Here is a 23,548-nt window from a genome sequence, read left to right as displayed (position 1 = left end):
CTTCCCTTCCCCGGGCCCTGCAAGGGTCACAGATAAAAGAGCAGCCCTCCTCCTCCGTCGCGCTCAGATGTGGAAAATCACGCACGCGCTAACGCATGTCTCGTCCCCCGGCGCGAGACACAATCAGCGGAACAGATTACCTGGGGAGCAACCTGGCGAGCGGTGGGTGACGGTGGCTGCGGGTCGTAGATCGTGTCTCCCCCAACGTTGGAAGCCCATTGGGCCCACATAGGGGCCTCTGAGGAACGCCATAAATTAGCCAGCTCTGGGAGGCTCCTTCTAATCATGTGGGCCTGTGTGTCGCCCTGTTGGCGTGGTTGTAGTAATTTGGCCCTGCCTGACGTGCTATTTGCAGAGTCAGCACTCGATGACACACTGCCGTGCCTTTCCTTTGCGAGCACGACGCCGTGTGTCACGCGCGGCAGCAGGGCGTGGTGTGGGAGTATAAGAGTGCTGTCGTGTTTTTGCTGACTAAACGCATCAGCATTTATTTGGCGAGGCGGCGCAAAGTTTTGCTGTCCCCCTCCTCGCCCCTCCCCCCCCCCCCCCCCCCCGTCCTGACCCACCTTCCCCCTTTCACATCGTGGCCAGAACTTCCACACAGCTGGCTGGCATTGTGATCATGAGCCATCATTCACCCTTTAATGAGAACAGGACTCCCCAGTAATCCTCAGTTATGCACACAGACTGGTGCAGTGTGGAGTGATAGTGTAGCATATTTAGGACACTATTCAGGGCCCTAATGGGGTGTATTCTTCTTGTCGCAGCACGGCTATTAGTTGAAAACATCTAGACTGTTGGATGTTGGTGCAATTTGCTTAAAAGAGGTCAGCGTGACACAATTCCTCACTGTCTCACTGTTGTTTGCTGTTTTCACACTGTCGATTTGCTCACTCAAGAACAAGAGCAGGAAGATGAAAAATAAAATATCACCGACGGCTTTTCTTTCTTTTCTTTTTTTCGGGAGAGACAACATAATCCTTTCAAGAACCCCCTTCCCCAAACCCCTTAGCTTTCGATCAACTCCAGATGAGAGGGTTTGCTCGGACCCTGATGACTCTCCCCTTTTTTCTCTCCTCCTTCCTCCAGGGTGCAGGATAGAGAACTGTGAGTCCTGCTTCAGCAAAGACTTCTGCACCAAGTGCAAGTCAGGCTTTTACCTACACAAAGGGCGCTGCTTTGATAAGTGCCCCGAGGGCTTTGCCCCGCTGGAGGAAACCATGGAGTGTGGAGGTACGTGAAACAAACACAAATATGTACAAAAAAAAAGAAAAGCATCAAGAGAGTAAACAAACCACTTCACACCTCACTTTACCTGTACACTGTATTCTATAACTTCTCAGTTGTCCTGCTTATTTTGTACCGAACCGGGACCACACACAAAGAGGTTTTAGCATCCCAGTAAAGCTCCGTGGCCTCCGTATTAAGGCTTGACCCGGGGGGGGGGGACTTTGAGTCGCCTCCGAATTGCACTCAGCCGTGGTTTCACTGCGCTTCACTGTTTCTGTGTGTCTCTGCAGAGGGCTGCGAGGTGGGCCAGTGGAGCGATTGGGGAGCCTGCACCAGGAGAAACAAAACCTGCGGCTACAAGTGGGGTCTCGAGACCCGGACGCGGCACATTGTAAAGAAACCACCCAAGGACACAATACCCTGTCCCACCATCGCCGAGTCCAGGATGTGCAAAATGGCCATGAGGCACTGCAGGAGAGGTAAGGACGTTACACAGCCATATGTCGATGTGTGTGAAAGAGATACCGTCCATTTTGGAGTTTACACTGCTCTGGTGGATATTAAAGAAAACAGGCCACGTATCCCGCAGGAGAGCTCTTTCCCCGTCTCAGAGTTCCACCTGTTTCATGTAACCCTTGTACCTTCCACTCAACTTTGTTTTTTCACCGTCTGTGGTTTTTTTTTGTGAGGTGCACGGTAGTGTTTCCGTGTGTGAAATATCAGTATTTTTCCATGGCGTCCTTGTTCAAGCCAGCTCCTTCTCTGAGGTATATCTCCCCCCCCCACTCTCCCATCTCCCTTCTCCTCCTCAGTGGAATTCTTCAAAGTACGAACTGCAGGTTTCCTCAATGGCCGTCTCTGTTTCCTCCCGTCAGCTCGAGAGATATTTGCGGTGCACACAGCATGTATGTCAGGCCATTAAATGAGAAGTCAATTCTGGAATTTCTCTCGGTATGAATACAGCAAAGGGAAATATTTTTTTTTCAAAAAGTAAACCATTCCTCTCAGACGGTCCAAACACACCATTTGGGACGATGGCCTCAGTTTGAAGTGCTTTTAAAATAAATGTCTTTCCCCTTAATGCACTTTTACTCTCATAAACTTTGGATTAGGAAAGGCCAAGTGTAAATATTTAATTCACCAAATAAGGAAGCAATTACAGTGGCAGATATCATTCAGGCTTTCAAAAATAAGAAAGAAAGAAAAACATTGTTTAACAGAAAGACAAAAATATTCTAACCTCGAGGATTTTTCTCCATTTTTGGCCTGGAGTGTTGGATGGGAGGATCATTAAGTGAAGTGGTGACGGTGTAAATAAACTTGAAATAAACGCTGATGTTTTCTCATATTACAACACTGCCGTGGCAGTCGCTGCTCTCTGGGTTGGAAACTGTGATCCCATGGCACATTTAGTTCCTAAAGCCCCATCCTGTTTGTCGGGGAAAATCTCCCCAACCCCAACGAGCACCGCTTCACGACTTTGCCGTGCCTGCGTGACCTTTTCCAAGAAACTTTATGACCTTCTTTAATGAAAAAATGTGGCATTGTTGCGCATGGTTACTTCCATTAATTATCTCGAAAAGTCACCGATGGGAAGTTGTTGTGTGGTGTAAAGTGCATAGCGGAACCATTCTTCTTCAGTCCTTTATAAACCGACAGCCGACTCCCCATGTCCTTCTTGCTTAAAGCTACTGTTCATGGCAAACCACTCGGTGCAGTTCCTTATCCAGTGACTGACTTACGTCCCTGAGGAAGATCAGGCGGTGTGGTTAAAAGCCGTGCGTGAACGTGTCACTGTGTGTGCATCTTAGGACTCCCCGGGCTCGTGAAGTGCCGCTGTGGCCCGTTTAATAAAGGTAAATCTCAGACTCGGGCATGTGTTGTTAATTCCCCCACCGCTCGGCCGCCAGTGAAAAATCCCTACTTGGCAAAAGCCAGTGAAATGCAACACTCTTCAGTTCAAATAAATACAACGTAAAAAAATGTAAGCTGCCGAAGTCGGAGCGGGAGGAGATCCAGTGCCGTCGCATGGGAGCCTGACCGACTGACATTGTAAAATAATCACTTCCCGTTTGTGATAATAAAGCATAGTCCTGTGGGAGGAGAGGCCGCCCTCTGAAATGCAGGTGATCAGGATGTGGAGGTTCATGAAAAGGGCTGCAATATGGCTGAGGTCATCATGAAGTACCTTGTTACGTGACCTTTTAAAAGGAATGCAATTTTCAAGCTATAGATCCCTAGTGCTTCTTGAAATAACAGGATTTGCAACGCAGTGTGGTAAATTGAGTCTTTAAATAGAATTTAGAAAACTTGTAACCTCAACGTATGGATTTCATACTCAGAAGGAAATATAAATGTAAGAAGTGCCTATACTGGTCACTTGGAACTTGAGACAGTCTAAAAATTGAACATTTTCATCAGCATCTCGCCGGACACCAGACACCAATGTTTAGGATAAGCATGGGATTATGTAACTGCAGACCGTAAAGATGCTGTGGATTAAATGGAGACAGGAAATAAGAGGACGCGGCATGTAGGTATACACTATTTATGGCAATGATTATCTGATCACCCGGGCTTGCATTTCTGCATATCTACGTGTTTAAATTACACTGGACGTCATTGACAGATCCCTGTCTCCCAGTTTAGAAAAGTACGCGAATGATCTTCTTCTTCTCCCTCTGTGTCTGCAGAGACCTAATCCCTATATGTAAAACACACACAAGCAGAGAAAGCAAAGCCCAGATAATGTCACGAGGCGTTCACAGCAAACACGGCGAGTTGTGTAAACCGTGTCTGATACGTTCCGTACAAGTTGCTGATCAGTGTAAACACCGTATATCATTCGCACTGCTGGGATTCATTTTCTGTCCTGGTTTGACATTTGGCAGAACAGCATTGTCCTGATAACGCACTCTGTCCCCAAAATAGCTTGACAAGCTATTGCACAATGCTGCACTTCCATTGCCAAACTGCGCATGCTCGTTGTTCATCATTGTATAACATCTGTGGATAGTTTGACCTGCTTGTTTGTTTTTGACAGTGAGATTAAACAACTGCAGCATCATCTATTTGGAAAACAAAAGGTGTTCCCGTTGCTATGAATCACATTTCTTCCGGAAACATCAAGTGATTAGGAAACCGCCAGAGCAAGTGTTGATGAAAATCCTTGTCAAACCCAGCCAGCTGTTTAATTTTGGTTTTCACATAACACTTCAATGGAAGATGCGCGAGGCAATCTCCAGAGGAATAAGGAAGTCTTGTCTCGTGGCTGCTTGGCCGGTGTTTGCGCCAGGCATTTTTGCATTGTACCCCTGAGACGGTAAAACGCTCTTCTATCCTCCGGATCCCCGGAGTGGTGCTCTGAATTGCCTATAAACAATAAAGAGACTTTATTAATAGCTGCTCCGGCACTATCACCATTGACAGACTACCCCCCCGTCTTGTGAGCTAATGGGAGGAGGGTAGAGGAAAGGTGAGGAGAGCGATAACACAGCAGCGCTCGGTTGTGCCACGTTGATGCCGCTAAGGAACTCCCTGCAGCGATTTCCCAGCAACCCCTGTCACCAGATTCACTGGTTTACAAGCAGTCGTGTGTGTGACAATCAATCCATCTGGTTATTTTTCCCTTCCCGCTCTCTTGCCCACCCACTCCACTATAATCTTTTGCACAACAGCTGCTTCTGTCATGTCAGTGACATTAGATCTTGTGTAAACAACTTTAAAATGTAAAAGCTCTCCAAACACCCACTCTTAAGGTAATCCCTGATTTGGGATTTAAGAGGGACTAAAGTCCGACACAAACGCACCACTGCAACTCGGACTAATTTCCGACAGTTTTTACAAATTGGCTTTCAAATTCTCAGACGGCGCAAAAGTCTTTGTGGTGGCAGGCCGGAAGTTACATTTGTGCAACTCTGCTTGCTTGATTTGTAGGTGCAAGTCGGTCCAATTTGAGGGGGGGGCATTTGTAGCCCAAAGTGAACCCAAATCAAGAACAGAAGTTGAATCTGACAACAGAAACATATTGTTCCAGAACAATGCAGTTCAGTTTCCAGAAAAGGAGAGCAGAGAGAGGAAGAATAAGAACGTAGGAGCATATAATGATTATCTTTGGCCATTGGATCATGTACCTGTACTTGGAGAGCTAACGGCCTTCGTGGGAGTATTGATCTCCAGTGTGTGTAACCAGAGAAACCATTTCTGCTGTAGGGCTCAATCGAGGCCAAGCCCCCCATCCCATCAGTCATCTGAGTGCTCGGATCCAGCCACCACTAATACGGTCCGTCATAACTTCTGTGTGCAGGTTGTGTTTATACTGTAACTGTGATAACTGCCTCTTGTGTAGCCATGATGCCCAGTCGATTCCCTCCGCCATCAATTTGAAACCCTGGTTAAACAAGTTTTCTTGCGCATTGATGGGGGTGTAGAGGAAGATAAACCCGCCTGGACTCAGTTTACCACCTCATCACTCCTCCGCAATGTGACATCAGAAGGCCCGGCGGGGTTCTTTGTCTGTATTTAAAGCCGTGGACATGACAGAGAGGCGGGCAGTTGTTTTAATTTACACCACAAGCACCTACAGTCTGGAACAGGCGACCAAAGTGAACCCAGATCCGCCCCGGGATCGACCAGACCCCAGGAGGATTTGGTTGACTGGTGGGATTTACGCCAGGTTCTGTCTGAAGCCAGTGTGGTTCTGCGGTGCTTCCGCAGTGCTGTGGACCTCCTGGTCCTTACCGTCTGCGAACCATCTGCTCCAAAGCCTCTGCTCCTGTAAAACGATGCACAGAGCAACGGTGATTGCCTCAAATCCGCTGCGGAGGAAGCTCAACCGCCTTGTCTGTTGCGCACACTGCCCGAGACACCAAACAATTCCGGTTTCTGGCAGTCTTTGCGTACGAGCAGGCGGTTAACGCCCGTGCATGCGTGTGAGTTTTGGTGTTTATACTCGCTGTGCCAAGGGGTTTAAGCTCTGGCGAAAGATGCCGTTCACTTCTGAGCATTTTAGTTACGCAGCCAGTGTGATCACATCTGCGTCTGGCCCGTGTTTGGCTTGGAAACCCGACATCCAAACACATTTCTGGATGTGTTTTTGTCAGACTGTTAGCCTTCTATCAGGCCAGATTTTTATTTTATTTTTTCCCTGAAACAGCTGCACGCTTTCAACTTGAGGCTAATTGATGGAGCGTGTTCTTCTCGTCTCAGCAGAAGAGCTCATGGTGCCGTTTGTCCAAGCCAAACACCGATCGAGCCCTGCTCGAGCCACCGCTCTGAAGTCTACCCAGAGCACTTGAGAACAGAGGTTTGCACTTCTTTTCCTCCATGTACTTATCTCATTATTCCAATGACTGGTCCCCGGGTGTGCACCACGGGAAGTCAGGACTGTTGGAAGGGAGAGCTGGTGCACAGATGACAAGTCCGGCTCTCATCTCTGCCACAGCGGAATGACGGCTGGTGATTAACGGCGATCTCTGGCCCGGGTAATATCACGGACAATCCGGATCAGTTCTTCCCGCCAGCGGGAGAGGAGCGAGGAGCGTTTTCCCAGGACAGAAGGAGAGCACTAATTGGCAGCCGACCTGTCACAGTGATTATGTGTGCCTCGCACCGCAGCCTGTTGTGACTGGGGGAGCCACAGCTTAATCTTCATTTAATAAGGCCGCTCCATAGGGGCTGACACAGTAGCTGGTGAGAAGGCCCTCAGAAGTGGCCTGTGTCCTTTGGACGGCATGGACGGCCTCTGGACACAGGGCCTGGGTTTGCATCTGACTGGTATTAGCTTGCACCGTTCATTCATTTAATCGAATGCTGCAGAAAGCAAGTTGTGAAGATGTAAAAAATCTCACTTGCATTGAGAAACATAATGATGATTTCCTCACGCTCTACACACACACACGACTGTGAAACAGTAAAGATGAGATGACAGAGTCTTTTGGAAGCTTTGCACCGGGCTGTAGTGAATCAGAGTCCGGGTGAAGAGGAAAGACACATCAACCTGTCATTGACTTGGCTAGGTCTCCAGCGTCCCAATGCCAATGGCAGTTATGGTCACCGCTGCGGTCACAGTCGCAAATTAACACAAGTTCTGTTTCAGCTATAACATATTTGTAAGTCTCTGCCATAGATTATTCTTTTTTCCCCCTCCTTTGTCTCTGCGCTTACGCATTATAATTCCTCCTAAACGGATACAAAAATGACTATCTGCTCTCGTCTGGAATGCTTTATGCCGATGTCCTCGAAACCAAACTTTCTGGGTTTGTTTTTCTGCCTCGCGTGCAGTTGAGCCGTGTTAAATCTTCTGTCGGAGGAGAAAGTCATTACCAGTAGTCTCCGAGACTTCTCTGCCCTGGGTACATTCCTTATTGGGACGGGAGGGGGGAGGTCTCTGATTAACTTCCCACTAAGTGCCCCTGCTCTCTGACCAAAATAAATATGGCTGCTGTCATTTTGTCAGCAACTGTCTTCAGAGAGCAATATTTGAAACACCCCGTGATCCTGCTGGCTTTTATATGGAGAATCCATCGTCATACCACAGGCATGAGCCATAAACATGTGGAGGCCTTTCAAAGAGGGGGGGGGGGGGGGGGGGGTATGGATGGAAGAAGGGGAGTGAGGGTGGAAGAGGAGGGGTCAGCAGCGCTCGCTGGGGCTTCATACTCCACATTATTGTCATCTGGTCTTTTCCAAGCAGGAAGAAAGAGGAGGGGTGTTTCTTTTTTTTCACACTCTTTGGCCCTGTTGAGTTGTGGTTTTGCGGAACTGCCTTTTGTAGACCCGTGCACAAATATTAGATGCAGCAGTCCTCTAATTCGTTTGACTCGCTTGGTTGTGAAGTGTGCATCAGTAGTTACGCTATTCCAATGAACCCAAAGGGATGTAGATGTATTTCCAGAGTACACTTTGATGTTGAGTAGATGCCCATTTGACGGCCAAAACATCTCCAGAAGTTGGTGTTTGCACTCACCCATGGCTACGAGCTGCATGGTCTTACACAACCGCGACCTAAACGGTTAATTTCTAAGCTCGAAAACCGGCATGCGCATATTGTTCGGTGTGAATTTGTCAAAAGAGGAGGACCACCGCGACACTTGCGAGGCTTCCGCTGCCGTTGTTCTGGCAGGAGGAAATTAGGCATATGGTTCCGACATCAACAGCCCCATCAAAAACAGACGTACATAAACAAACAAAGTGGCAGCAATCTGGAGGGCGAGGGGGAGATACTGTACAAGTGGAAGGTTTTGATGTTCTCTCCCCCTACAAATGAGAGCCATTTCCCCCCCACTGAGCAGTATATGGGCCGACATTGCCCGTGACACGGTCAGGTCCGTAAAGCGAGCCCTCGGTGAACGTTCCCTTGACGGGTGTGAAGTTACACCCTGTGATTTTTTATTTTTTTTATTTTTTACAGCAGATGAGACACGGTCTGTGTCTTTACAGGGATGGATGGCAACAGCCTGTGATGAGATCTTTGAAGTAGGGTTGGACTCATACATACATGTTCTTTTATGAATATTTCTGATGCCTACCAGAGACGTCCACTTGTGACGCGACCGTGGTTTGCCCCCTGAGCCACAGTTGGCGATTATTTCCTCATTTTATATCAGAAGGCTGAGCAGAGAAATGGATACAGTGATGTCTTAAAGGATTTTACAGAGCAGCTTCAGGGGTAGCAATCTGTAAAACCTGCAATGAAACCTGCCTACCCTGCTTTTAAAAATTTCATTAGTATGGATTCGGAGTGTGCTATGATGATCCAAACGTAGCTGTAGAGGCTCTTCCACTCTGACAGGCATAACATTCTGGGAAAACACAGAATTTTGTACTTTATTGGAATTGTTTGGAATGGGGAACGATATCAGAAGCACACGGGCTCATCTGTTTTCTGCTTCAGTCCAGTGTCTATGTCGTTCTGACCTCATATTGGAGCGGGCCCCTGTGTCGAGGTTTCTCACTTCATATTTAGATAACACAAGCCGGTCAGAGTGGGATCCGTCTGAAGCATCCCTGTCTGCCAGACCTCCAGTCCGACACTGCTGCCAGCTCTCCCGCGGGCCACAAAACACTTTCATCTCCACCCAACCGGGCCGATGAGGATGTACACACACACACACGCATTTAGAGACACACGTCCGCGCAGCCAGTGAGTGTGAGACATGCGTAATAGACACCACCAAACAATAAAACAGACCTCACAGGCAGAACAAGTGACCACATTATCGACTCTTTTCCCCCTTCCCTCTTTCCATCTTCTTGTCCTGTCTCGCACTACGATGACACTCTCTCCCTCATGTTTCGCATAACGCGGCGCGGGGCCGTCCGAGGATCTCTGTGCACACAACAGAGGAGGACGTGTTCGTGTGGCGCGCGACGTTTCGAGGCCAGCGCCTCGTGCAAGGAAAGAAGCGAGGCGAGGAGCCGAACGGGGGGAGCCTGAAAACATCTGGCGCACAGTTGCACTGGCCTCAGCCACCAGAAGCCCCGCTCCTCTCTACCCTCCTTCCCCCTCGTGCTCCATCTCTGGCGGGATTCTTCACAGAGACATCCCAGCTTTTAATTACAGCTGGTGATTCAGAGAGAGGCTGTGGCTTCTGACCCACTCATGTCCACGAGCGTGGACCCAGAGCTCGCAGACATGCAGACACAACAAAGCAGCAAGTATAGACCCGCCGGCCTTTGGCTGTGTGTACGTCTTTTTGTGTGTGTGTGTGTGTGTGAGAATTAACTGTGACAAATACAGGGGGGGCGTGTAGACTAATAGCAGAGCCATTACAGTGGTAAGTAGAGGCCAGGGCCAACTTACTAAGGTAGCACAAAAAAGCAAAACACTAGGGTGATGTCACAGGTTAGAAATTTCAGCTTAAAAGGACAGCTCACCCTAAAATTAAAGCTAGGTGTTTTTCCTCTTACCTGTAGTGCTATTCATCGATATAGATTGGTTTTGTGTGAGCGTTGGAGATATCGGCCGTAGAGATGTCGGCCTTGTCTCCACTATAATGGAAACACCCGGCTTCGTGGTGCTCAACCAGTCTCTTTCCAGATATCATGACCAGGAACTATTTTCTTTCAACCGTATTTCCTACATGAAACTACTCACAAAAAGTCTTTCTCAAAATAATTCAATTATCTTAACCGGCTCATGATATCTGGAAAGAGTCATTGCTGTTGAGTTTTCGAATATGTTTTTTTTTTTTTGTTTTTTTTGCCGCTTTGAGTACCACAAGCCGTGTCTAGTTCAATTCAATTTGAGAGAAAGCAGACATCTCTACGGCTGATATCTCCAATATCTGATTGTTTGCAATCCAAACAATCTTGATTGATGAATAGCACTACAGGTGCATTTTTGATTCTGGCGTGAACTGTCCCTTAAATGGAGAAAAAGGCTCGCACAAATTAGAGTTTTCTCACTGCATAAGACACAAGCACCAACCACATGTCTGTCTGTAGTTATGTCGGTACGAGCAGCCTGCTCAGAGCAGGGTTTCAAACACACACTTTAATCTGCATTAAAGCATTTTCTCGCACCTGGCTGTAAACAGAGCATTGACATATTATCACCTTATAATGTGGCTTCATTGTTATCAAACAGATGCCTATTAAAACATCTAGGGGACACGAAGCAACACTAGCATTCATTTGGAGGCTTGTTTTTGACCAGCTGGTAAATGCAAGTCATACATTTACACTCTTATGGCTTTGTTATGGTCTCCTGAGAAAAATCTAGCTCTGTAGCTGCTAAATGCTCCTCTTTGTCCCGCAGCTAGTCGTTTGGTGCTAGCAGGGAGCGGAGAGTGGGTTCATCAGAACTTTTTAGCTGAAAATGAACTGCCCACCACTGCTAATTTTAAACATGATGCTGATGAGAGCGGCGAGACTGAACAGTAAAGTTGCAGATCATAAAATCAAATAATACGTTTTTTTTGGTTATTTTATACGTGGTACAATATGTTAACAAAGAGACTTTACAATAAAGTAAACGATAACATTACAGTTTTTGTACATGGTTTTGTACAAAATAACTACAATGCGTCTGAATCGTGACATTTTTCTGGGTTAGCTGACCCCTTCCCAATTTGGGACACTCGCATTTGGTGAGTACTTTTCCCAATGTCTGTATTTTGAGTGATCTGCTATGCGGGAAATACCTGCGACATTGCCTTTCCAGTGAATGTAGCACGATGGCTCCTCGAGGAAAACCTCAGGACATGATTGAGTGGTCTGTGTCATGAAACCCAACCCATTCCCAGGTACCGTATCTTATCCCTTCAAACATAAATGCTCCTTCCCGCTGGGTGGCAAGGTTCAGGACCGTGATCCCGTCGGGCCTTGAGACATTTCTTTCGGATTAGTGGGAGCTTAAGCATCTCTTTGATTTGATTCCCTTCTCCTGCCCCTGCTGCATCTCTGACAGATGCCGTTGCCTTCTGGAGTACACGAGCCTCTCATCGTCGAGGTGAGACCCTGAAATGACCGTTGAAATTACGCTGTAATCATACATGGCTAAAAACAACAAGAAAATGTCTGCCATATGCCTCAAAGCCCTCTGTTTGTGTTTTAGTGAGTTGAAGGGGCATTATTGACGAGAGTGGGAGAGCGGCGCCTGGAATTGAGGAGCTGAGCGGCGGTGACTCTTATTGCCCGTGTCTGTGATCAGATCTGTCAGAGCCACTCAGCTGTCCGTCTGCCTGGTGTTTGACAAAGTGTTTGATGCAGCACAGGCCTTAGAGAGGATCAAGCCCTTCCTCAATTGGCTTTACCTCTCTCTCTCTCTCTCTCTCTCTCTCTCTCTCTCTCTCTCTCCCCCCATGCAACAGGAGCTCCGCGAACACATCAAACACACCCTCCCCCCCCCCCCTCTTTTCTTCCGCTGTGAACTAACAAACTATTTTTACCAAAAAATATGTGCAGCCTGTCTGATCATCAGAGGAGACAGAAACAAGGGGCGACTTTCAAGAGTTAGTCGAACAATCAAAGAAAACAAAAAGCGCCGGCCAGACTTGATTCCCTCATCACTGGCCATTGCACGGGGATTGCGGCATGATCCCGATGGCCCCCGTCTCTGTTTTACTGTCTAAGCCCGTCTGACTTAGCTTGGCTCCCCGCTTGTTAGGGTCTGGTCTTGTTTTGGGACAGTTGTGCTCCGTGTCCAAACATGTGAGGGATTTCCTCCTGGGGTTTCCCGGTAGAGAGGAGGGCGGATAAAGGGACTTGTGCAGAAATGAGATATAAAGAGGGAATCATGCCGGACAATTTCCTCCTATATCCTCGCCATGTTCCCTCACAGACCCACAGAGACCGGGAGGCTGCAGACCAGGTGGCGTTAGACAACGAGGAGCACGAACATGCGTTGTTGTTGTCGTGCACGGTGGAGATTGCTCACCTTGTTCTTCTCAATACAGCTTCAATCTTTCCGCTTACAGGGCACATATGAGGTTTTAGTAGATTTACCATCAACATATCTTTAAACTGGCTAATTGAGCTAATGTCAGCTTAACTATGTATTATAAGTCAGAGCCTCACCAGTGTAGAAAACAAGCGTTAGAAACAGCATTGTTCCCATGCTGCCATGTAGAGGTAATCCTAGTATTATAAGGATGATAAGGAAAAATATAAGATCAGACTTTCATTGCATTCTATCGCAGCACAGCTTCATGTCTTTTTTTAATGTTTACATTACAACAGAAAAAGGCATAGGACTATCTGATATTTGGCAAATGCAACTCTTTCTCGGGCAATGAGTTTGGCAGTGGTTGCTCCGAGCTGCCAACATTACTCTAAACTCTGACAGCATTATACTCAATGGCTCCCTGGAAATGCAGATTTACCTCCTCAGATAAATAATCAGTGTTCCAAATATTTGTTTAGTAGCGGTGAGAAGAGGTCACCTCCCTTGCAGGATGTGCTTTCCCTGATCCATTGTCAGTATGAGGGTGCTTTTAAAAGTGCACAGTTAATCCTGGCGGTGTGCTGGTTTACACAGAGAAGAAGATTTGTTGAGGACCTCCGGAGTGAGTGCGTTTCATTCCATTAGTCAAAGGATGCCAAGCCAGATTTGCTGTCAAACGGTAGAGTGTGTAAAAGTACACCAAACTGATCTGCCAAGTCCAGCTTTTATTAGCTTTTACTTCTTAATGGCACTGCAAAGATAATGAACCACATTAAGCTGCGTCAGTGTAAAGACATGGAGATGACAGTTATGTCGGAGTAGCTTGAGAGCAGCTTGTTATCGAAGCTTGAATAGAGCAAATAAATCCAAGCGGGATCTTGTGTCTGTTGAAAATGATTAATTTCATCAGCCCGATGCAATACACTTATCAGAAACTGAGATGAATGACTCTCATAACTCTGTGAGACACTTCCTGCTTTATATCAAAGCATGTGGGAATTATCAAAGCCTTACGCACGAGGCCTCGTATTGATATAGAGGACGTGGAAATCAAAGTGGAGTCGAAGTGGCCCTTTTTCTAGCGTTGAGTAAAGACAAACAGAGTCCACATCTGTGGTAGCTTCCCTGCTAGAATGATGCATTTGCTACTGTGTGTCCCAGCAGGCCTCCTGATCTTTGGATCCGCGGCCACATTTTAAAACCGCTCCCCTCGTACGCTGCAGCTATCTTGAGCCCGCCCCACCCCCGTGCACACAACAAATACACAAAACAAACGGACCCAAACCAGCAGCGGGCCCTCAACATCGGCGCGCGGGGCCTCCCTTTGATGAGTGCTGAGCTTTATATTTTTTTCTCATCCGAAATGAAACACAACATTAAGCCATTCATTAAAGTCAACTAAAGCTAATTATCCCTCATTTACCCAAGTGCCCGCGGGGCAGGAGAGCCCCATATACTTAGGCCCAGATGTGTCGATGAGTCAGTCGGGGGAGATAGCAGACCGCAGAGGGGGCCGCTCGCTTCTCTCTCTCCCGAGTCCTGCGGTTTCAAGGGCGCATCAGACTTGGCGGGCCGGTCGTAATGCCGGTTCGCCGCCTGGCTGCTGACGTAACCCTCATGACACCATCAGCTGTGTGAAGCCACTGCGATACAACAAGGTTCCATTTAGTGGAAAACAAAGTCGATAATGATCAGTTATGCGCCTGAATAATGAGGACAGAGCATGAAACCTCACTAGCTGGCACATTTTGGAGTTTTGCCGTGGCTGAGTGGCGTCAACGGCAGGCTTCCATTTGAATGACCTCTCATTGCTTGGAGGTGGCGACAGTGCGCGTGCAGATTTCTGCTTTTAAGCTAAACTGCTCAGTCGTCACATTTTGGCAGCTTCAAGCGGAAGTGGGAAAACCATAACAGTTGGCAGGATGTCGGAGCCCAGAAACCATATAACGTCATGTGATTGAACTCTTCAGACCTATTTTCTTCTTCTGTGTCTGGTGCCCCCACCAGACATTTAGAAATAATGGCTGAACCTCTTTTACCGCCGGGATGAGGAAATCTTGCTCTTTCTGAGACCGGTTGTTGCATTTTAGGGGAGACGGCCTTTGTATTTTCATGTGAAGTTTAAATGAAACACTTTATGTGAAGAGGATATGAAACTGTTATTCAAAAAAAATCTATTTTGGCAAAAGCGGTACAACAACGATGCCCATGTATTTTCAATTAGGCTGAAAAGCCAGATGTATTTACCCATATGAATTGTGGAAGGACCGATCCGACGTTTTCAGTCCTGATGCCGATACCTGGGCTTTGAAATATCGTCCGTTACCGAGTACAGATCTGATAGCGGTGTTTTTGGAATAATCTGTACCTTACTGTGAGGAAGTGACTGGGATCATCCTTTTATGTGTAAGGCAGCATCAGGCTTGATTTAAAAGTTGTTTTTCTCACCGAACAAAACGAATAAGAACATAGATTAAAATCTATAGTTATTTAATGATAAAATAAAAATTGAACACCAGCAACTTGTAAAAAATCGATTCAAGTGTACATATTTTTAATACAGCAATAAATTGGTCCAGCTATTTGAGTCAGCATTGACCTTTGCTGCGTTCACGCCCTATTGTTTGAATCGTAATTACGATCAACCAGGTGGGAAAAAAACCTCTGACTGAATCCTCGAGCCTCCGACTAGTAATTCGGAGTCTGAGATATCGGGAATATCTAACACAGAAAATATGTCACAAAACTGTCGGCAGAATGGTTGTTAATGCACCACGGCTAACAGGCATAAATAAACATCCAATATTAACACTATGCAGCTTATTGTGTTTGAGCTGTACACTGTTTGTGTCTGGTTTCAGCTGGTTAGGGACTACTACAAATGCATAACACCACAAAAGAAGGTAATTTAGGCTATTTATCTGGTTTGTCTAGGTCAGCAGTAGGGCTAACCACCTCGGGAATAATGCATACACACTACCAAATTAGCATTCTGCCAAAATTGCGTGAATGCAGCACTTGCCCACATTGGGGTTAGCCTTGGTTTTGTTTAGAGTTGGAGGGTGTGTGAGCCCTGCAGCCTCACTGAGTGGACGGGAGCTAAACTAGCTGTTGATAGTCAATAAATACCTCAGAAGATGTGATGCATGGTTGAGAAGGCTTTGGAGTTGTTAACCGGCACTTCTGACAGAGCCGGACTGAGTAACGTGAAGCAATTTCAATGAGTAACGACTAATTGATTGGCATTTTTCAATTTACCTGTTAAACACTGTTTGCCACACAGATGTTTAAAGAGATTCCTAGAGTGCAACGCTGTATATCGACTTCAGGAGTTGGTATTTAAGGATTACAGTGCCATGTTGACATGACAGCATCAGAGTGGGCCTTAGAAACCTGAGAACTCCTGCCTCCAAGTTTCCGACTTGGAATCCTGACCTGAAGGGATTATGCCATTTAATTTTTCCAAGTACAGTAGGAATAAGTCATTCCCAACTTTCCGACATTTCTGGAACACAGCATTAGTGTTTAAGTGAAGGTGTAGTGGACGAAATAGCTCTGGAAAGTCAGTTACTAACTTTTTGAGTGTTTTTGGAAGTTGGCCTAATTGTTTCTACTTGATAAGCTATACCTTTTGAAGGCCGGAGCCAGAGGCGATAGACCAAACGGCACAAGGGAACGGTTCCCGTTATTGTGAGATGCAACAGAGCACGACTTTGAACTCTGAGGAGGTCTTTAGTGTGTGCGGGGTCATCGTCTGCTCTGTGGCCCTCCTCATAGCTTCTCGCTGGTGTGAGCGACCTTCTCCAGAGGGGGGGGAAAAAAACACGCTGTCCGCACTGACCATCAGGCGTATTAATCACCGTGTCAGCCATGCATGCTTTGCCGGGACTTCTCCGCTCGGAGACGTTAATCTCCGAGTCGGGTTTTCGCTTTAACTTACTGTCAGTGAAACGAAGCATCAAAGAGCCGAGCGGTGAGCTAACCTGCTTTTTTTAATCTCCGCGCGGATCCTCCGCGGGGCCATAGAGGAGAAAATAATGACCGACCTAATCCCAACATTAGCTTTTTAAATCGGAATGTGTATGTTTTAAATCATTCTCGCCTCGCAGCGCGGTGATAGTAAGCAGAGCTTTGGGGGGGGGGGGCACAGGGAACGAAAGAGTGAATGAAAGAGTGTGCTCCAGAGTAACCTTGTTAGGGCTAAGTGACGCTGTGCAGAGAGCCTCTTGTCAGTCGGTTGGCAAGATGAGCTTCTTGTAAATGATTGTCCTCTGTCAAAAGGCTGATTTCTTTTTTCCTACATCTGACGTCTGTGTCTCTGCCGCAGTATTTCCCAGTAGTTTCCCTCCCAAATATCATGTCTTTTCTTTTTCTCTTTGTCTGTATTTGTTACACATTTCCTCCTTCTATTGTTTTTTTTACACTCATGCATTATTTTCATTTGTTTCATGTTTTCCTAATGTTCCAAACATCAAAGCAGCCTCCTAAAGCACCCTTTCCCTACTGGCGGACAACAGCTCCATTAAAAGTTGTGGCCTGCCTCTGGCCTACGCCTTAATGAACTATTGGTCACTTGAGGTCATGTGTCCTGCCAACAAATCAACTGAAGTTCAGTAGCGGCATAGGGCGATGTCAGCGTCCGTAACCTTTTCCCAGACAGCAGGAGCTGTCGGTGTGTGTGAGTAAAGAGAGCGCTGGCTTGCCACAGATCCTTTCCCCTTCACAGCATTATAAATGTATGTGTGAGGAGGCCCTTAATGGCCGCTAATCCAATTTCTGCCACTGAAATCAAATCTCACTGGCGCCAGTAGTTCTCTCCTTCCCTCACAAATAATGGCCTCCGCTTTGGCCTGTTTATGAAAAAGACGAGCCGCCAAAAAAAAATCCCGGCTTTACCTTCCCTAAGTCCACCCGAATCTTCTTCAAAATTGTTTGGATTTCTTTTTTTTCTTTTTTTTTTTTTTAACCTCTCCCCCCCCCCACCCTCATGTCCTACAAAAGTTATCAATTGACCGTCTGCGTCGAGTGGAGTGGAGGGACGGGGTAACGGGAGAGCAGGGGGAGAGTTTTCAGCAGTGTGGGATCCCATTTACCGTATGTCTTAATGCCTTCTCGATGTCAGCCATCGATTCTTCTCAAACCGCAAGCGATGGAGATAAGATTAGGCCTTCGATTCCTGCACTGCAGCCGGACCCGTGAGTGGATGAAATCACTTGGCCTGTGCCGACAGTCGCTGCATTGCTCTTTTTTTTAAGCGGGTCGTGGCCTCTGTGATTATGGTAACATACAGATAACTCCATGCAGCCTCGGGGTTGGCAAATAGAGGAAAAGTCTCTTTGCTTAAGCGGAGAAATCCTGTGTAAAAGCCATATTTCAGAGACTACGACACTGTTGCATTATGCAGACTTTCCCTCATGTACACTTATGCATATTCTTCAGTTTAGTCTTCTTTTCCAAAATAAAGATATTAGCTTTGACACAGCTGAAGGGCGCTTTGGTTTTGGCTTCGTTCCCCCTGGATATGGATTTGACTGATTATCTTTCAGTGCATCAGTTGGACAAGTAGTCTTATAGCCGTTCCGCAAGGAGATATTATTCTGGAGTGCGAGCCTAATAATATGATACGTCTAATAGCGCTTAACTCTTAGTTGGACCTTCACCATGCTGTCGTCTCCATTATTGCTGAGAGCCTCAAATAGCGATCGCAGGGACACGGAGAGGGGAAAGGGGAGAAGAAGAAGAATGATGAGGAGGAAAAAGGAAAAAGCGGTGAATCCCGGCCGGCTTTGGGAGGTTAGCGAGGAACGTCCGCCACAGTGCGTGCAAGAGGAGTTCTTTGCTCGCTGGTTTGGCAGCCGTAACGATTGGAAATGATGCTAAGTGTTTCTCAAGCTCAACGTAGGTGATATGGACGCTCGCAATCAGTGACGCACAGGCATAAAGGGCACGCATGTCATTCATGAGAGCGCGCTCACGCACGTGCGCGGATGCATAAAAGAATTCCACAAAGGTCATTTTTGACAGCGGTAAACAGCCATCCCACCGCAGGCTCTGCTTCTGATTCAGAAACGCAAAACATTTTGATTTGCTCTTGAGATTTCTGTTTGTTTGTTTGATTTAATTGTCATTTCAAACTCAAACACAAATGTCAAGTTGGCAGGGGAAGATTGTATCAATGAGGGGAAACTAAACATTGGTCAAATCATGGCTTGGGGTAGTGATACTAAATGCAGCCAGAGCGGAGAGAGAAGTCTAAAGAAGGATTACAGTTCCCTGATAAAAGCCATGCTCCTTTGATTTGATCCTCACTGTGCCAGTTACAACGCAACACAGTACATGGTTTGAAACCTGCTGTGCCTTCCAAGACAAAATTATCTTTACATGCTCTAAGATTTATGAATTTGTTCTTGGTTTTGAAAGCAATTGAGATGACTTAATCATTTCTTTCCAGGCAAATTAAACTGTTTCCTCTGTGAACCCTGGTAATCAGCTTAAGTGATTACATCGACCGTAAATATGAGATGATGAAAGCTCAGTGTTCAGCGTGCGTGTTGCCCGGAGGAAAGGCTAAATGGGAGTTCTTGGGTAGATATGATAGACCATCTCTCTCTAGTATCAGATGCCGGGGGAAGGGGCTTATGTGGGGATTGGTTGCCCTCTAGCTGTCGGCATGGAGATTGGGTTATGAAATATGATCTGAGATTGTTGTGTCGGTGAGTTCATGAAGTGTCATCAGTTATTTTGGGGAGCCGAAGCTTGAAACACATTGATAATGATGGTACCGGTCTGACTGGAAGTATTCAGTAATATAGAGTGGACGGTATCAGCACACTGGATTCAGTAAGCATGCGTACAGCATCCTGACAATATCCAGAATCTGGTGATTTATAAGGCTACAGTTTAAAAGCGGTGACTGGAAAGCATCAGGCGTCAGCTGAAAGTAGTTGGCTCCTGTTGTAAAGACCTCCAGAACTTGTTCTTCTTATTTATTTCAGGAGGAATGTTTTGTGTATCCCTTGTGTAGCATGATAATTTGACTTAATAGATGTTATCAACTTGCTCCAACACAACATCATAGGAACAAGACAAAAAGGGCTTGGAAACAACTGCCCTAGAAAGACGGAGAGCAGTAACTATGGAAGCAGATGCAAATATTGCAACGCCTTCATTGTATGCCTTTCTAGACTCATTATTTCCCCCTAAAAATCATTGCTAAAGAGCCAAAAGAATACCTGAAAAATACAGATACTGCACTCTTCCATTCATCTTTATGGAATGCTTAAAAGTAGCTCCATTTTGCCAGTTGCCTGTCCATCTACTTATACTGAAATTTAATAGATTAATGTATAATTTAATACATTTGAATATGTGATTAAAGGTAGCAGCTACTGCTAACGTTAAGCTAGTTACCTTTAACTAGCTAATCACGACACGATTTAGCTACTGCCTTATTTTGTGATGTAGAATAAGAATGGTCGGTTCATTGAAATGTAAAAATTTATCATTTGCAATAAACGCTTGGGGAAAACGAATTTCGTTTTAGCTTTTGCTGTTTCTCGATTGTTTGGCTCAGTTTTGAAATTAATGAAAAAAATCATGGATAGAGGAAGGAAAGGGGTGAAGTGATGTGAGCTAGTTTGATCACAAAGTTGTCCTAAGACACGTGTGTGTGTGTGTGTGTGTGTGTGTGTGTGTGTGTGTGTGTGTGTGTGTGTGTGTGTGTGTGTGTGTGTGTGTGTGTGTGTGTGTGTGTGTGTGTGTGTGTGTGTGTGTGTGTGTGTGTGTGTGTGTGTGTGTGTGTGTGTGTGTGTGTGTGTGTGTGTGTGTGTGTGTGTGTGTGTGTGTGTGTGTGTGTGTGTGCTGTTATAGGGAGCATAAAACTCTTTGGATCACAGATCTCCTGCCCAGTCCTGAACTAGCCAGGAAAAGTACTTTTTTTTTTTTAGTAATCCCTCACATATATATATATTTGTGTTTCAAGCTATTGCTGTAAATGCCGGCCTTTTCAGTTTAAATGCCGCCCTGTGTCCAAGAAATGGCCCACAAAGGCTTTGCCCGTTGCAGAGGGGGTTTAATGCCGCACCACGCACTTTATTGCCGTCAAATGTAATTCGTCTAGAGTTGATTGCACTGAAAGCCGTGTTTGTCAGGCCCCTAGCAACACTGTTTTGAATGAAAATTACCGTCTTTAAAGAGCAATTAGGAAAACGCACCTACAGGCCAAATGCCTTTCAGCTCCAGATTTACTTTAACAAACATTATTGTATCGTAAGCCGTGCAAAGAAATCTAAAGTGGCATCAGCTAAACAAGTGTACAAAGTCCTCTGGTAATATTTTTTTCAATTGAAGGCCATGAGAGTTTGATGGAAGAGATGTTGTTTTCCAAGGGTGACTTTAACTTAGCGCTGTGTGCGAGAAACTTTATAGCCGTAGTTCGGATTGGCAACGTGACTCAAAATAACAAGATTAGATTAATTGCAGGAAATAGCTCTGAGATGGTTTTGATGTTTGCATGCATCTGTATTATTCATTGGGAGACCCTATTAGCAGAGCAATATCTTGCTTTCTCATGCGTGTCGGCTTAAACGAGTGAATATTTTTAAATCTACCTCACGGTGTGGCTGTGAGAATGGGGGAATAGGTCTTTTGTAGGGGGTGCTTAAAAGGCCACTGCAACGCCAGCACATATGAGACGGCAATTAGAGATAATGCCGCATTTTACACGCCGTTACCTGTTTTTCGTGCGAGAAAAAGACCCAGGATCAAGCAACCCAACGAGAGGGGGCTTTGTTTTTTCTGTAGCCTCCCCCCTCAGCGAACCATAGCGTGGCTAGTTTCTTTGTGTTCTAGATCAGCATCCAGATAGCGTCTCATCATCCAAGCCTTACTCCACTTTTCCCCCCATTAGTTTGACTTTTCCCTTAAATTCCCTCACACTCACTCCCCCTCGCACACATACATCTCGCACACACACCTCGTTATCTTATTTGTGGCCTTGGCAGCCAGATTGTTGCCTTGCGGTTCGGTAGCCGGAGTTTTCTCTGTCACAGAGAGCAGTGGGTGCCGAGCCTCCACCACACAAGCTTCCATGAGAGCAGGAAGTCAGCTCCCAGCATGCCTTGCGCGTCCAAGGGAAACCTGGGATGGATTAACCTTGGGCTGGGGGGACCTTTCCAACTTGGAAAGAGAGTTATGCAACTTCCCATACTTATCTCCCCTCTCTATTGCAGTGACAGGGAAAAGTGTTGGTCTGAACAGACATTTGTTTAAAACTGAGGTTGAGTCCTGAGGGTTGGAGCAAACCAAGATCTGATTGGTGATGTTCCCGCATATAAGGTTCACTTCTTTCTGTAATGCAGCCTTTTTTTTATTGGCAGTTGCAGAAGTGCAAGGGCTTTTTATGAATCTTCAGGAGACATCAATCCTCAAAGCACACTTTGATTCTTTTTAAGCAACTTGCAGTTAAAATCATTTTTTCCCCCTCAAGTGGTTATCTTCCTATTCCATCACCTTTTTCAAATGTTCCCAACTTTCAGACATTGTAATCAAATCCAAGCCCCAAATTCGGAGTTCACATAATCCATTCCACAGCAGCCCGTTTCATGACTGCTTTTACGTACCGCCGTTTTACGGTCAAATCAATAGAAGTGGAGCTCACAGGTCATCCATTTGTTGCTTGCTTGAAAAGCAATGTTTTGCACCCTGTCAATATGTTGCATCATCACCAGCAGTGTTTTATTTTGGCAAGACATATTCCGACCAGATGATCAGGTATAAATTTAACATTGACAAACCGTCACTAGTACTACAGCCCTGCTCCTCGTGCACTTAAAGCAAATATGCTTAGTGCAGCATCGCACAGCTGCCAACACTCTCTTTATAGCGAGGCCAGGTCAATGAGGTTATGTGATGGAACTGTTACTCTGTGTGGGACTGCATGGGTCTTTTCACAAACAAAATACCTGATAAATGCTGACATTTTGGGATTTTTTTTTCTTTCCTTAAGGAGGCCTCAAAGCTTCTTGTCAGTCTCCCTATAAGGACTTAGCTAACAGTAGTACACATTTTGTTGTCAAAAGTGCAGAGAATTTATTGGAATACAGGCTTGGTGGATTACATTCAGGGCCGAGTGACCCACTTGGCCCAGAAACCAACCAACACTCATAAACTGCAATGTTACCGTGCCAAAGGTTTGATGCAGCAATTAGATCAAACACAAATTAAAACAAAAAACAAACAAATTTAAATAGTACAGAGATTAAAACTGAATTTTGACACTGAATTTACCGTTCCAGTTCTTTACAGTGTTTCTAACTGATTTACAATTAATCAAGTTGCCACAGAGTAATTGCCACACAGACAACCTTTGGCTTCAGGGCCCCTGAGGGTCTGGGGCCCCAGGGCAGTTGGCCACTTTTCTCTGCTGGTAATCCAGCCTTACTCGTCATGTAACATGTGCTCAAGAAGCGGATCACATGACACTGAGTGGAAGCACTTTGACACGAGGTTGAGCGAAACACAGGGTGGTCGTTACTGGGAGAATCTAACACGTGTGGGTGATGCTGATTATAAAGGGATAACCATTTCTCTCTTGTTCTCTCTTTTATTCCCAGGTGGCTCAGGGAAGCCACGATCCAAAGAACCAAAGAAGAAGAACAAGCAGAGGCTGCGGTTTCGGGCCCAGAACCAGCACAGCGACCACTTGGCCTCTGCGCGCTCCAGCCAGTGAGGACTGAAACCACGGACTTCCCATTGAACAAAGAAGCAACGCAAAGCTGCTAGCCGCTGCTGCTGCACCCATATTCTGACCGACGACTATCACGAACCCCACCGTCCCCCCCACCCGTCCCCCGCCACCCCCCACCCTGCCCACCAGGACACAACCATGACTCACAAGTCCATCGCAACAAAAAAACACACGTCTAACGTACG

General features: G+C 46.1%; 1 protein-coding gene across 2 annotated transcripts in view; it reads left to right on the top strand.

Annotated features, from left to right (window-relative positions):
• rspo2 (R-spondin 2) overlaps positions 1 to 23,345 on the top strand; it is a 55,162-nt gene extending 31,817 nt beyond the window's left edge. The window contains exons 3-6 of one of the 2 annotated variants that reach the window (XM_076096623.1): positions 1,090 to 1,233; positions 1,521 to 1,709; positions 22,993 to 23,003; positions 23,244 to 23,345. In XM_076096623.1, coding sequence (XP_075952738.1) covers positions 1,090 to 1,233; positions 1,521 to 1,709; positions 22,993 to 23,003; positions 23,244 to 23,345 — 446 coding nt within the window. Of the gene's footprint in view, positions 1 to 1,089; positions 1,234 to 1,520; positions 1,710 to 22,992; positions 23,004 to 23,229 lie in introns of both variants that reach the window. The other variant, XM_076096622.1, reaches the window with a different exon arrangement.
• The last annotated feature ends 203 nt before the right edge of the window (positions 23,346 to 23,548 follow it).

Source organism: Anarhichas minor, unplaced genomic scaffold (genome assembly GCF_050575085.1).
Source record: "Anarhichas minor isolate MPS153535 unplaced genomic scaffold, ASM5057508v1 ptg000022l, whole genome shotgun sequence".
NCBI classification, from domain to species: Eukaryota; Metazoa; Chordata; class Actinopteri; order Perciformes; family Anarhichadidae; genus Anarhichas; species Anarhichas minor.
Note: the sequence above shows the minus strand (reverse complement) of the source record. Positions and strands in the feature narration are given on the sequence as shown.